Source organism: Antechinus flavipes, chromosome 4 (assembly GCF_016432865.1).
Source record: "Antechinus flavipes isolate AdamAnt ecotype Samford, QLD, Australia chromosome 4, AdamAnt_v2, whole genome shotgun sequence".
Lineage (NCBI taxonomy): Eukaryota > Metazoa > Chordata > Mammalia > Dasyuromorphia > Dasyuridae > Antechinus > Antechinus flavipes.
Window position 1 is genome coordinate 422,819,947 of NC_067401.1, and position 13,614 is coordinate 422,833,560.

Sequence of the window (13,614 nt, forward strand, 5' to 3'; positions counted from 1 at the left end):
GTGGTTTATTCATGGTCACTGCTAATTAGTGACAAGAGCTGAGTGAGACTAGAACATGAGACTTTTTAAAAATCACAATTTTCCTTACATTTATAACCCAATGCTATCTTGTCACTACATAATATCTTCAGGTAGGTCTTTTATCCTGAGTTGTTGGTGATTGTTATATAATTGTGATAAAAAATAAAAAAGGAGAGACAGAGACATACAGAGAGAGAGAGAGACAGAGACAGAGACACACACACACACACACACACACACACACAGAGAGAGAGAGAGAGAGAGAGAGAGAGAGAGAGAGAGAGAGAGAGAGAGGTCAGGAGGATAATGCAGAGTGTATAATGGAATGCCTTCATCTTGTTAGGGTCATCAGGGGGGTCAGGATTTGGTCTTCAGATTTACAAGCTTAGACATTTAATTTTAACTTTTCATCTAGGAGTAATCATGAGCAAAAAGCACTAAAATAGCTTTAAAAAAGAGTTTTTATAAGCCAGAAAGGCAGTTTCATTAATTCATATGACAAAATTGCTGAATAGATCAGTATACTGTTGTCAGTACATTCTCTCTCCAAGAAGAAAATTTATATGGTTAGCAAAGTTACTATCACAAGGTTGCTTGATGACTATAACTATGACAAAGGAACTTGACTAATCTAGATATCATCTTTAAGTTGTATTCTTGACTGTTCATCTCTCTCTTCAAGGCAGGCACAGATATTCATTTTGACTGATCAGGGCATCCTTCTAAACAATGCTAGGGAAATGTTCTTGTTTTTGTTAATTTTTTCCCTAGGTTCCTTCATATAACTGCCTTTTTTTTTTGATAAATTAATGGACTCTTAATTTCAACAACATGGATATTCCTAATATCTTTTCATATCACAACCCATCTATAGCTCAACGCATCTGACAATGTTCTCCCATAAATCCTACTTAATTAGGTAGAAGAGCTACCTAATGAGCTGGGGGTAGGGCTGCAAAGCTTCATAGGATCATAAAAGGGAAATCTACAGTCAATTGATTCTAGGCCTAGATAGATTTGGCCTTAGTTTGACCAAGATCATATAAATAATAGAAAGTAACAGACTCAAGACATTAATCTATCTATTCTCGACACCAAACCAGGCACTTTTTCCACTGTCATGCTGATGTGACAGATTTCATGGACGTTTATGCAGCATTTGGATTGTCCATTAATTATCTTTTATTCTTCCTTTGCTTTGGTTCCCCTTCCACTAGTCTGACCAGTCCTCCTCAGTCTTTTTTGCTTGCTCATCCATAACCATCCTCTAACTTTAAATGTACATCAAAACTCTGTAGTCATCAGATCCCATGGGCTTACTTATTTTCTCTACACATAATACATACAGATCCCAATAGAGAACTACAGTTTCTATCACACAACCTAGTCCTTTATCACTTTTGGTCATTTTGAACTGAAAGTCCCCGAAACATCTCAAATCCACCATGTCCAAACCAGAACTCATCATCTTTTTTCCCAAATTATTAGCTCTATTGAAATCATTTCCCTATTTCTGTTTAGACTGCCAGCATTCTTCTAGCATCCCAAATCTGTAACCTTATTTTTTATTCTTCATTTTTCTCACTCCACATTTCTTTTAAAAAATTTTTATTATAGCTTTTTATTGACAGAGCATATGCATGGGTAATTTTTCAACATTGTCCCTTGCAATCACTTCTGTTCCAACTTTTCCCTTCCCTCCCTCCACTCTCTCCCTGGATGGCAGGCAGTCTCATACATAAACATATTAAAAGTATATCTTAAATACAATATATATGTACACATTCATACAGTTCTCATGTTGCACAAGAAAAATTGGATTTAGAAAGGTAAAAATAACCTGGGAAGAAAAACAGAAATACAAGTAGTCCACACTCATTTCCTAGTTTCTTTTTCTGGTTGTAACTGGTTTTGTCCATCATCGATCAATTGAAACTGAGTTAGGTCTCTTTGTCGAAGAAATCCACTTCCATCAGAATACATCCTCATACAGTATCGTTGTTGAAGTGTGTAATGATCTCCTGGTCCTGCTCATTTCACTTAGCATCAGTTCCTGTAAGTCTCTCCAAGCCTCTCTGTATTCATCCTGCTGGTCATTTCTTACAGAACAATAATATTCCATAACATTCATATACCACAATTTATTCAGCCATTCTCCAATTGATGGGCATCCATTCAATTTTCAGTTTCCAGCCACTACAAAAAGGGTTGCCACAACATTCTTGCACATACAGGTCCCATTCTCTTCTTTAAAATCTCTTTGGGGTATAAATATAATCCCAGTAGTAGCACTGCTGGATCAAAGGGTATGCACAGTTTGATAACTTTTTGAGCATAGTTCCAAATTGTTCTCTACAATGGTTGGATCCGTTCACAATTCCACCAACAATGCATCAGTGTCCCAGTTTTCCCACATCCCCTCCAACATTCATCATTCTCTTTTCCTGTCATCTTAGACAATTTGACAGGTGTGTAGTCTCACTCTACATTTCTAAGTGATTGCCAGACCTTGCACTTTTCCCTCTCTCCATGACAGCCTTCATATCACATCTGTTCTCTTGACTCATAAAGCCAGCAACATCTCATTATCTCAGATTTAGACGATTGAGAGTGTCTTCTAAATTGTATCTCTGCCTCCCCTTTCCTCACCATAATCTATCCTATCGCTGTCACAGTGATTTTCCATAAATGCAGATCTAAACATATGACTTCTCTACTCAATAAACTCCCCATGCACTATATTGTCTCTAGACCAAACACCCTTCATTTGTCTTTTCAAGCCCCTTACAGTCAGCCTGAGGACAATGAGGTGGCTCTATAGTACAGAGAGTGTTGGATATGGAATTGGAGTGCAAATCTCTGGCTTCAGACACTGACTAGCTGTGTGACCCGGGACAAGTCACTTAATCTTGTTTACCTCAGTTTCCTCATCTGTAAAATGATCTGGAGAAGGAAATGGCAAACTACTCTTGTATTTTTACTTAAAAAAAAACAAAAACAAAAACAAAAACCCAAATGGGATCACAAAGAGACTGACACTCTTGAAACAACTCAACAAAACTACAAATCTCTTGACCCTGACCTATCTTTCCAACAGCCTCTCTCTCTCTCCATACACACACACACACACACACACACACACACACATGCACATACATACATATATATACTTTAAAAATATTTAAATTTTTAACATTAATCCTTGCAAAACCCTGTGTTCCAAATTTTTCTTCCTTCTTTCCCCCACTTCTCCCCTAGAGAGCAAGTAATTCACTGTAGCTTAAGCATGTATAGTTACTCTATACTTATTTCCACATTTATCATAGCCTCTTTATATATTACTCCTCTTCCAGCTACACTGACTTTCTCTCTGCTCTTCCCACAACACACTCCCACTTTGGTGATTTTGCACTCTCTCTAATATCTGCAATATACTATGGTCTCATCTTAGTTTCCTTGTATGCTTATATTTCTTTAAAATGTAGCTCAGATACATCTTTCTTCTGGAAGCTTTTCCTTCTCCCACTCAACTGCCAAACACTCTCCCTCTCTGACGCATTTATGTTCTATTTATTCTGTATAAATAAACAAATGCTGACTCTATGAGTCTGGACAAGTCACCTGATGCTCTTGGCAATGTTAACATGCCTATAAATTGAAGAGAATGTGCTTGCTACTATTTTGCCACTTTTTCCTTACAAGCTTCAGTCCTTACTATATGTAGTTTATGGAGGACAGAAACTTTATTTTCCTTAATTATTTAAATGAGAAAGGGCAAATATTCCTCAAGACTGGAAATATATTTCTTCCATTTGAACTCCATGCAGCACATTCTCCATGACATTCGTCGAAAAAATTGGTCTCCCTGTTTTATGCTTTAATCATATTGATAATTGATGAATCATCAGGTAAAGTTATCTCTTTGGTAATATCTATCAAGGAATCTTATATAATATTCATTTATCTGGAAAGGAGACATCTGATTGAGGTAGAACCTTTAAGGCTGCATTTTACTCTACTGAGTTAATTTCCATTATTTATTTTTTGCTGAGGCAATTGGGGATTGTCCAGGACACAGCTAGGAAGTGTTAAGTCTGAGGTCAAATTTGAACTCAGATCCTCTTGACTTCAGGGCTAGTGCTCTATCCATTGGGCCAACTAGCTGAACCTTGAGTTAATTTTTATTAGTTTTGTAATTAAGAAACTAACACAGTAAGATCTTTCATCCTCTATGTCTTTCTGGCAGTTAACATACTTTGCTGTGAAAACATACTTTGCTCAGCTGTAGAAAATCATGTAGGAAATCCCACCTTTTACATTATAAGCAAGGATAACTTCAATACAGGTGTGGACTATTCTCAGATTTTATAAAGATAAAAAAGTAGGCATATAAGTTGGTAGGTGTTAATAGCTTTTCAGTTACCTTTTTTTTGGTAACAGTACTATCTGTGATTTCCCCCCATTATTTTAGAATCTTACTCTTGTGATGTCTTAAAATTTTGTCCTTGTCTATCTTTTAAAATTCTCTGTGTTCTTCTGTCTTTGGTCTTGTCTAGCAGCTTTTCCAAAATTTTTCTTCTTAAATGTCATTTCACTTATTCATTTAGCAATTAAGTACTGAATTTTGAGAGTTCTAATGACTTTTTGTTATCAATGAGAATAAGTTGCTATTGGAATATGGCAGATCTACTTGTATCTATATGTTGTCCTCTTTGCAGTTTTTTCTTCTCTATATATGTTTTGGGGATGATCTGGGTTAATTGGGCTAGCATTGTTTTCCCCTTTTGTTGCCTTTTATTATTTTGCAAGGTGATACTGCTTGGTAACGTTAAGCAAAAATATCTTTGCTTGGCAAGGAGATAAACTATTGGCTGACGGTTTCTGGATTCTTTAATGTTATTGTGAGGAACATTTTATATTAGTTAAACTCCTTTAGGAAATGATAATTAGCACATTTAATATTGTCATTTTTATCCAATTCCAATTATCAAGCTAACAACATGTTATGGGTCAGGTTAGAGTTGTTATAATTATATGTAATGTCTTTTTAATATTTTTCCTTTCTTTTAATTTAGTGTTGATTTAGATCTCTGCTTTAATTAAGTGATTATCTTCCACCTTCCTTGCCAATATCTTCTAGATGTTTTCCAGTTTATCAGGCTCTTTTCTAAAATGTGACAATCAGAATTAAGCAAAATGTTCTAAATATGGTGTGACCAGGTCAGAGTACAAAGCAAGATTTCTTCTTTTTTCTGTATTCTATAATCCTTTGAGCACAGCCCAAGATCACACTAATTGTTTTGATTGCCATGTCACATTGTTGACTTATATTGACCTTGAAGCCCACTAAAAGCCCAATGATTTTTTGGCGGGGACTAAAAGTCATCTAACCATGCTGTGGTGGGTAGAGTAGTAGGCTTGGAGTCAGGATGACTTGAATTCAAATGTGGCCTAAGATGCTTTTATCTGTATAAAGCCATTCAACCTCTGTCCCAATTTCCTCATCTGTAAAATGGGGATAATAATATCTTTTATTTCCCATGAATGTTGTAAGGATCAAATGAGATAATAATTATAAAGCACTTAGGATAATAACTACAATAAAGTACATAGTAAGTATTATATAAATGTTAGCTATTTTTTAAAACTGATTTGAAATTTCAATTTAAGATTTTTTACATTAACTCTTTTAAGTTTCATTTTAGTAATTTTAGCCAATAATTTAGTTTATCAAGATGGTGTATGTGTCTATATATGTATGTAAAGGTTTTCTAGTTTATCTTCCTTCTTGCCCATATGTTGTATATTTATGTATAAATATCTAAGGACATGGATTTTATTACTTGCTGCTTTTTTGAAGAACCTAATCCTATGTGTCTTTTAAGGACCAGCTCTAGTCATATAGACTAGAAACATTCCTGAAGTTTTTTCTGGAAATAATCTTGGTGTGGTACAGAAATCAGAGAAAGCAGTACTATACTATACTATACATGATGTTCAAAAACTCTTGGTGTAATTTTAAGCTATCAAAGCTTAAAATTTGCTCCAAGACTTTTAGGCTCCTTTGAGCAAGTACTTGAATTAATGAATACTTATTAAATAAATATTTGTTAAAACTGTCTGCCAGTCAAGTAATACGCTAAGGGCTAGAGCTGAACAAATAGAAGTCCTTATCTTTAAGGATCTTAAATTCTAGTAGAAGACAGAACATATCAGGGGGAGGGGGAGCAGTAGTACTTAGATTTGGAAAGTTACAGGGATATTCAAGAGTTATAGATCACTCACTATTTAGTGTTTGCTAAGTGCTAGAGATAAAAAAAAAGGCAAAAATGCAGTCATTGCAAGGAACTGATTCTAACGGGAGAAACAATATACAAATAAGTAGGTGAAGTCGAGAGGTAAACTAATTGGAGGGATTGAACTGCACATCCTGTCCAGTAGCAATGGCAATATTGCTTTTTTTTGTTTATTTGTTTCAGAATTTAAAAATAGGGAGAAGTAAATTTTGCAGTTATGTAAGGCAATGGCTAGGGAGGAAAGTGATACATACTTGAAAGAGATTTTCCACACTGATTGATTTCCAGATAAGAAAATAGAAAAGGGAAAAACCTTGGTCTCAATATAATAATTCCATTATTATAATAACTACGTAATATACATAATAAATATATATTATTTACATACATAAATTATTTATGATATAATTATATATGTACAATATAATTATAGGTTTATATATAGCATATTAATACAAGAGAAAAAATAATTTCTCTCAATGTGTGTCAGTACCTCAATATGAGGTATTAAGTGATTTAAAAAGCATAATCTCATTTCATTCTCTCAACAATCTTGGAGCTAAGTGCTATTGGTATTCCCACTTTACAGATGAGCACACTAAGCAAAGAGAGGTTAGATGAGTTGTGGAGTAAATGTCTGAGGCTAGATTTGAACTTTTCTAAGGACATATAGATGGTACACAGATGGTAATAGAGGAAGGCAAGATTTGAATTCAGACCCTGTGAATTCGATTCCAGTGCTTGAATCCTAGGAGATTATATAAAGTTCTTTCTACATTGAAATCAACTGAATTAGTTCACCCTGGGAGGTGGCTGCTCTTATTATCCACATTTCATGGATGGAGTACCCTGGTGACAATTTTGGGTTAGGAGTATAGATAGTGTTTGTGATTCCTTAAAGCTGGGAGAGTAGTGGTCACACCTTTCCTTGGATTATGCTACCTTGGAAGAACCAAGGGTTTTCAGAATCCTTAAAACTAACTCTTTTAAAAGCACTTGGAAAGAATGAAAGTCTTGGAGAAGGGTAGGGCGAGATGGAGTTAGAGATGTATGTTTGCCTCCCTTGAAACCACTTATAATTGCGTCCCCTTACCATATGTGGTCCCTCTCTCTTTACTTGGGGCACCATAGCTATACATGTGGGTATTATATACAGAAGAATATAATTTTTGGTTGCTTATATTTAGGAATTGGGGGCTAGATGTCTTTCTCAAAGCTGAGACAATTTGCTTTTTGTCATGTGCAATTTTAATTGATTACTTCTTGAAATGTAGCTTTGAAAAAAACAGACTTTTTTTTTCTTCTTCTTCTTTTTTTTTTTTTGCTGAGGCAATTGGGGTTAAGTGACTTGCCCAAGGTCACACAGCTAGGAAGTGTTAAGTGTCTGAGGCCAGATTTGAACTCAGGTCCTCCTGACTTCAGTGCTGGTGCTCTAACCACTGCACCACTCAGCTATCCCCCCCAAAAACAGACTTTTAAAAAAATGATTTTTAAAAGAGTCCAGTGATTCTCTGGACCAATTCATTGTCTTTCAAATGGAGCTACCTGACTACCCTTTAAACCCAAATCACTCTGGGTTTCACTGAATAGCCAAAAATAGCCCCAGCCCAAGCCTTAGTGGCTCATTGTTTAAGTTCTGATGACTTAGAATGAGTGTATATAGCAATTGCTTTTTGTTCTGGACAGAAATTTTAAGGATCTTTCCCTCCCAGATTGATGTCTTTATCAATCAACCAATTCATTCCATCCATTCATTCATTCATTCATTTATTTTTCGGATTGCTGTTTGGTAAATTGGACCATCATTTTGAATCTTGGGAAAAGACTTTTATTTAGAAAGACCAGAGGCACCCACTACATTCTGGGTCATTGCAACTTTTGACTTTTGTCTTGCCACTAGACTTTGATAACTCTGGAGGAAAGGCCGAGAATTTTGTGCAGTTCTGCCTCACTTAAATCCAGTTCATGGTTAAGTCAAGGCATCACCTTCATGATGTCATTGGTCCTCTTTGAAGAATAAACAACAATAACTCTGTTCAATTCAACAAACATTTTTTTAAAAATAGCTTTTTTATTTTCAAAATACATACAAAGAGAAGCAGCTAGGTGATACAATGGATTGAGCACCAGTCCTGACGTTCAAATCTAGTCTCAGACACTTAACATTTCCTGGCTGTGTGACTCTGGCCAAGCCATTTAACCCCAATTGACTCAACAACAACAACAACAAAAAACCACATGCAAAGATAGTTTTCAACATTCACCTTTGCAAAACCTTGTGTTCCAAGTTTTGTTCTCTCCCTTCTCCCTAACCCCTACCTTAGGCAGCAAGTAATCCAATAAAGATTAAATGTGCAATTCTTCTAAACATATTTCCATATTTGCACAAGAAAAATCAGATCAAAAAGAAAACAAAATGAGAAAGAAAACAAAAAAGCAAGCAAACAACAACAAAAAAATGAAAAATACCATGTTGTGATCCACACTCAGCACCATAGTTCTCTCTCTGACAGATGGCTCTCTCCAACACAAGTCTATTAGATTTGGCCTGAATCATCTCTTCGATGAAAAGAGCCAAGCCCATCAGATCAACAAACCTTTTTAAAGCTTAAATGTCTTTTAGGCAGAGAAGATCTTCCCTTTACTTTGTAAGTACTTAGCATGGAGCTAGGCCCAAAATATGTGCTTTTTTTTTTTTAAACATCTTTTTTTCTTCTCAGGTGTCACACAAGGCAAAGGATACAAAGCCAGAGCCAGAAATTGTCAAAGAACCAGAAATCTTAGAACCAGAAATCCTAGAACAAGAAGATGAGGAAATTCCTGGCTTAAATCCTCTTCTCCGACACATTGTTACAGGAAATGTAGTCCGTCTGCAGAAGATTTTTGAAGACCCAAAAGAACCCCTTCACTCGGATGCCATGAAGCTAGTCATGGAAGAAGATGTTCTTGGTAGGAACTTGTTGTATACAGCATGCATGGCTGGGCAAAGCGAAGTGATTAAAGTATTGGCAAAATACGGAGTGAACATGAATGCGAAAACGAATAGAGGTATTCTTTTCTTTTTCTTTGGTGTTATTTCTTAGGAATGAAATCGACCAACTAACAAAGCACTCTAATCTTTAATTTAAGATTGATTGAATTTGGCAGCTGCTTTTATATTTTCTTTTCATTTGTACATAGAAAAAAAGTGTTGCTAGGAGTAAAGCAACTTAAGTGTCCTCTGTTGTGTGAGGGCAGGGAAATTCCCTCTCCCATAGAGGGATGATTTTCTTTCAATTTTTTCTTCTCTCTGGCTGGAGAAGCCAGTGTTCTAATGCTCTGAGAGCCCAAATCAAATCTTTCCGAAGAAATCTTTTATCTCCTCAGAACATGAGTTTTTAGCTTTTTTTGTGTCATATCTATTTGGTAGTCTTGGTGAAAGCTAGGGACTATTCTCAGTGTATTGTTTTTAAATGCATAAAATAAAATATGTGGGATCACAAAGAAAACCTATTACATTGTAATATAATTACAAAGTTTTAAAAATAAATTTATAGACCTCAGGTTAAGAACCCCTGTCCTAAAATAAAGCCATGGCAGTCATGAGTGAAACTGTCTTTTCTGTGCAAAGAAATACTCTCAAATTTATTTCTCTAAACCACTGAGTTCTAATCGCACGCCGCAGACTGCCTATTGAATATTTTGAATTGGCTGTCCCACAGGAATCTTAAATCCAGCATATTAAAAATCAAACTCTGTCTTTCCCCTCAAGCTTCTCCTCTTCCTCTCAGATTTTATCCTTTTCTTATTTCAACTCTATCCTAACACCAATCCTTTTTTTCCCTCAAGAACTGCCAAAATGATTTTCTTGAAGTATTGGTATGATCATATTACTGTCTTGCTTCCAGTGGCTTTCTATTACTGCCAGGGTTAAAAAGGGTAAACAAAAAGCTCCTCCATCTGGCATTTAAAGACTTTCACAATCTGGCTTCAATCAACTATTTTAGGGTTATTATACATTACAATGTCCATTTGCACTCTGTCTTCTATCCTTGTCCTGCTAATAGTTTTCTGACATCTAATGAGTGGTATATTTTTTGATTTACTTTGAGCCTTCTCAGTGCCCCTGGTAAATGTTTTTGGGATTCAAAAGTGAGTCTACTTGTTATTTTTAATACTAAAAACCTAAATAATGACTTAATTTTTTTTATTATAGCTTTTTATTTACAAGTTATATGCATAGGTAATTTTTCAGCATTGACAATTGCCAAACCTTTTGTTCCAATTTTTTCCCTCCTTCCCCTTTTTCCCTCCCTGCGATGGCAGGTTGACCAATACATGTGAAGTATGTTAAAGCATATATGTCCTAACAGTTATTTTGCTGTCCAAAAAGAATCGGAGTTTGAAATAGTGTACTATTAGCCTGTGAAGGAAATTAAAAATGCAGGCAGACAAAAATAGAGGGATTGGGAATTCTATGTAATGGTTCATAGTCATCTCCCAGAGTTCTTTCGCTGGGTGTAGCTGGTTCAGTTCATTACTGCTCTATTGGAACTGATTTAGTTCATCTCATTGTTGAAGAAGGCCACGTCCATCAGAATTGATCTTCATATGGTATTGTTGTTGAAGTATATAATGATCTTCTGGTCCTGCTCATTTCACCTAAATAATGACTTTTTTTTTTAATGAGGTATTATCCAATTGATTCTCAAACACCTTTTTATAGAGTAGATAGTCACAATCATTACTGCCATTGTTGTTTTTAGAGCATGAATCCTGAATTCTTGTGCAAGTAGAGGGTGTTTAGACAGCTTTTCAAATGGGAAAACAAATAGACAAAATTATTTGTCCAAAGTCACAAAGTAATTCCATAATTGTATATTGAATCTTTAGAGAAAGCTTGGTTTGGTGGAAAGAACACTGTTACTGGAGTCAAAGGATCTGGATTCAAATTTTCCTAGGCAATTAGCATAGCCCACTTAGATATCAGTTTTCTCATGAACAGAATAGAGGTGGCGGCTTTATTTCAGAGCCTTTAAGCAAAATTTTCTAAAAATTTTTTTCTATGTTCCTTATTCATTCATTGCCCCAGAAAAGCCGTTTTCACATACCTATCATAGCTTCATCTTCTGGTGGACTTGTAAGCATTTGAACAAATATTTTGTTCTGAAACAGAACTTTTTTACTGGAGTACTTTTTTCCCCTCCCAATTCAGTGTTTCTAGTACTGTCTAGTCACAGTAACATTTTGTCACTTTTTAATTATAACCATGAAATATTTACTCAAATCATTTTTTCTCTGATCTTTTTAACAAAACTAAGGGGGGAATATTACAAACTCCTTGCATATTAAATACTTAGTCTAATTTCTTTGGAAAAGTATTAATTTCCATGACTATAGCAATAGTGTTTGGACACAGAATTTTATGATAATTCTTGAGTTTGTAGCTCAGAGCTATAACTAGGGTAAACTGAACAGAATTTTCCTACAGGAAACTGAAATTTGGAGGGCACTGACAAAAGTTTCTTCTCAACTAACTCCAGGTTAGTTCTTTCCCAGTTGCCACAGTCTTGCTTTTCTTTTTTCTCCCATCTTGTAACTCCCCAACAGTTACCTCTTAGCTCAGAATTTCTATTTCTCCACTACACTCCTATCTTCCCTTCAGCTTGTCCTTAAAAATTAGATTGAGTCTATATATTTCGTGTTCCTTGATATGGGATTATTTTATGAAGCTTGTTTTGGGTGCTAAAATCCCAGCTCTGTCACTTACTCTCTACATTCATAAAATTTCTCTGAATCTGAGTTTCTTCATTTGTATGTATTTTAGGTGTTTGTGGTCCCTTCCAGCTCTAAGTCTCTCTCCAAAGGATCCAGCCCACTGCATTCCACCATAAAAAGTATTCTGAAATATCCAAATGTATTTGATTTGATTTTCTTTATTCACTGTTTTTGCCAGGTTACACACTTTTACACTGTGCTGCAGCCTGGGGCCGATTGGAAACTTTGAAAGCACTGGTGGATCTGGAAGTCGATATTGACGTGGTAAATTATCGTAATGAAACAGCCAGAGATGTGGCTGTTCGGTACTCTCAGACAGAGTGTATTAATTACCTGGATTTTGCAGGTATCCATGACCTGAGTTATAAACATGTGGTTTTTTTTTGAAACTCATTTATTCAAAGGTTGTGTCATTAAATCAATCAGATGGACAGTACATCGTGAGGCAGGAACTATATTGTAGAGGAAAAGTTCAGAATTTGGAATCAGGAGCAATATAGGTTCAGAATCCAATTCTAACACAAAATTTGTTATCCGGGTAAACCACCTGAGGATAACCATTCTTATTTATGTTATGGGGTTGTTTCAAAAACCAAATGAGATAATGTAGGAAAAGTTATTTGTAAACTTTTAAAATTGTCGATGTTGTATTTTTCTTTTTACATTCACATTAAATATAGTTATAATGTTCTTACTTTCAGGGCATGAATTCTGTCATCTGCTACTCTTCTTATAATACCATCCTAGTGAATGCCTTTATTTTGTCTTAATTGTGTTCCCTGACCGTTAAAGATAACTGAACAAGAAAAATCAGATCAAAAAAGGAAAAAAAAAAAAAGAGAAAGAAAGAAAAAAAAAAAAGAATGTAAGCTCCTTACTGGAAATTGAGTAGATGCCCATCAGCTGGGGAATGTCTGAATAACTTATGGTATATGACAGTAATGGAATATTATTGTTCTATAAGAAATGATGAGCAGACTGATTTCAGAAAAGCCTGGAGAGACTTATATGAACTGATGCTTAGTGAAGTGAGAAGAGCTAGGGGAACATTGTACACAGCATCAAAAATATTAAGTGATGATCAACCGTAATGGATTTGGCTCTTTTTAACAATGAGGTGATTTGGGGCAGCTTGTTGGTGTAGTGGATAGAATACCAGCCCTGAAGTCAAGAGGACCTGATCTCTTCAAATTTGGCCTCAGACACTTAACATTTCCTAGCTGTGTGATCTTGGGCAAGACACCTAACCCCAAATGCCTTGGCAAAAAACAAACAAAAAAAAACCCTCAAAAACTATTAGATGATTCAAGGTAATTACAATGGACTTGAACTGGAAAGAGCCAACCACATTCAGAGAGAGGACTCTGGAAACTGAATATGGATCAGAGTATAGCATCTTCATTTTTTTGTTGTTATTGCTGTTTGCTTGCTTTTTTTTCTTTTTCATATTTTTTCCCCTTTTGATCTGATTTTTCTGGTGCAGCATGACAAATATGGAAATATGTTTGGAAGAATTGCACATGTTTAACCTATGAATTAC

The 13,614-nt window shown here is 35.4% G+C and overlaps 1 protein-coding gene across 2 annotated transcripts in view; it reads left to right on the plus strand.

Moving 5' to 3' along the window:
• ANKRD45 (ankyrin repeat domain 45) overlaps positions 1-13,614 on the plus strand; it is a 53,844-nt gene that overhangs the window by 10,023 nt on the left and 30,207 nt on the right. For both annotated transcript variants that reach the window (XM_051998931.1, XM_051998930.1), the window contains exons 2-3: positions 9,038-9,365; positions 12,253-12,420. In XM_051998931.1, coding sequence (XP_051854891.1) covers positions 9,038-9,365; positions 12,253-12,420 — 496 coding nt within the window. The remainder of the gene's footprint in view (positions 1-9,037; positions 9,366-12,252; positions 12,421-13,614) is intronic.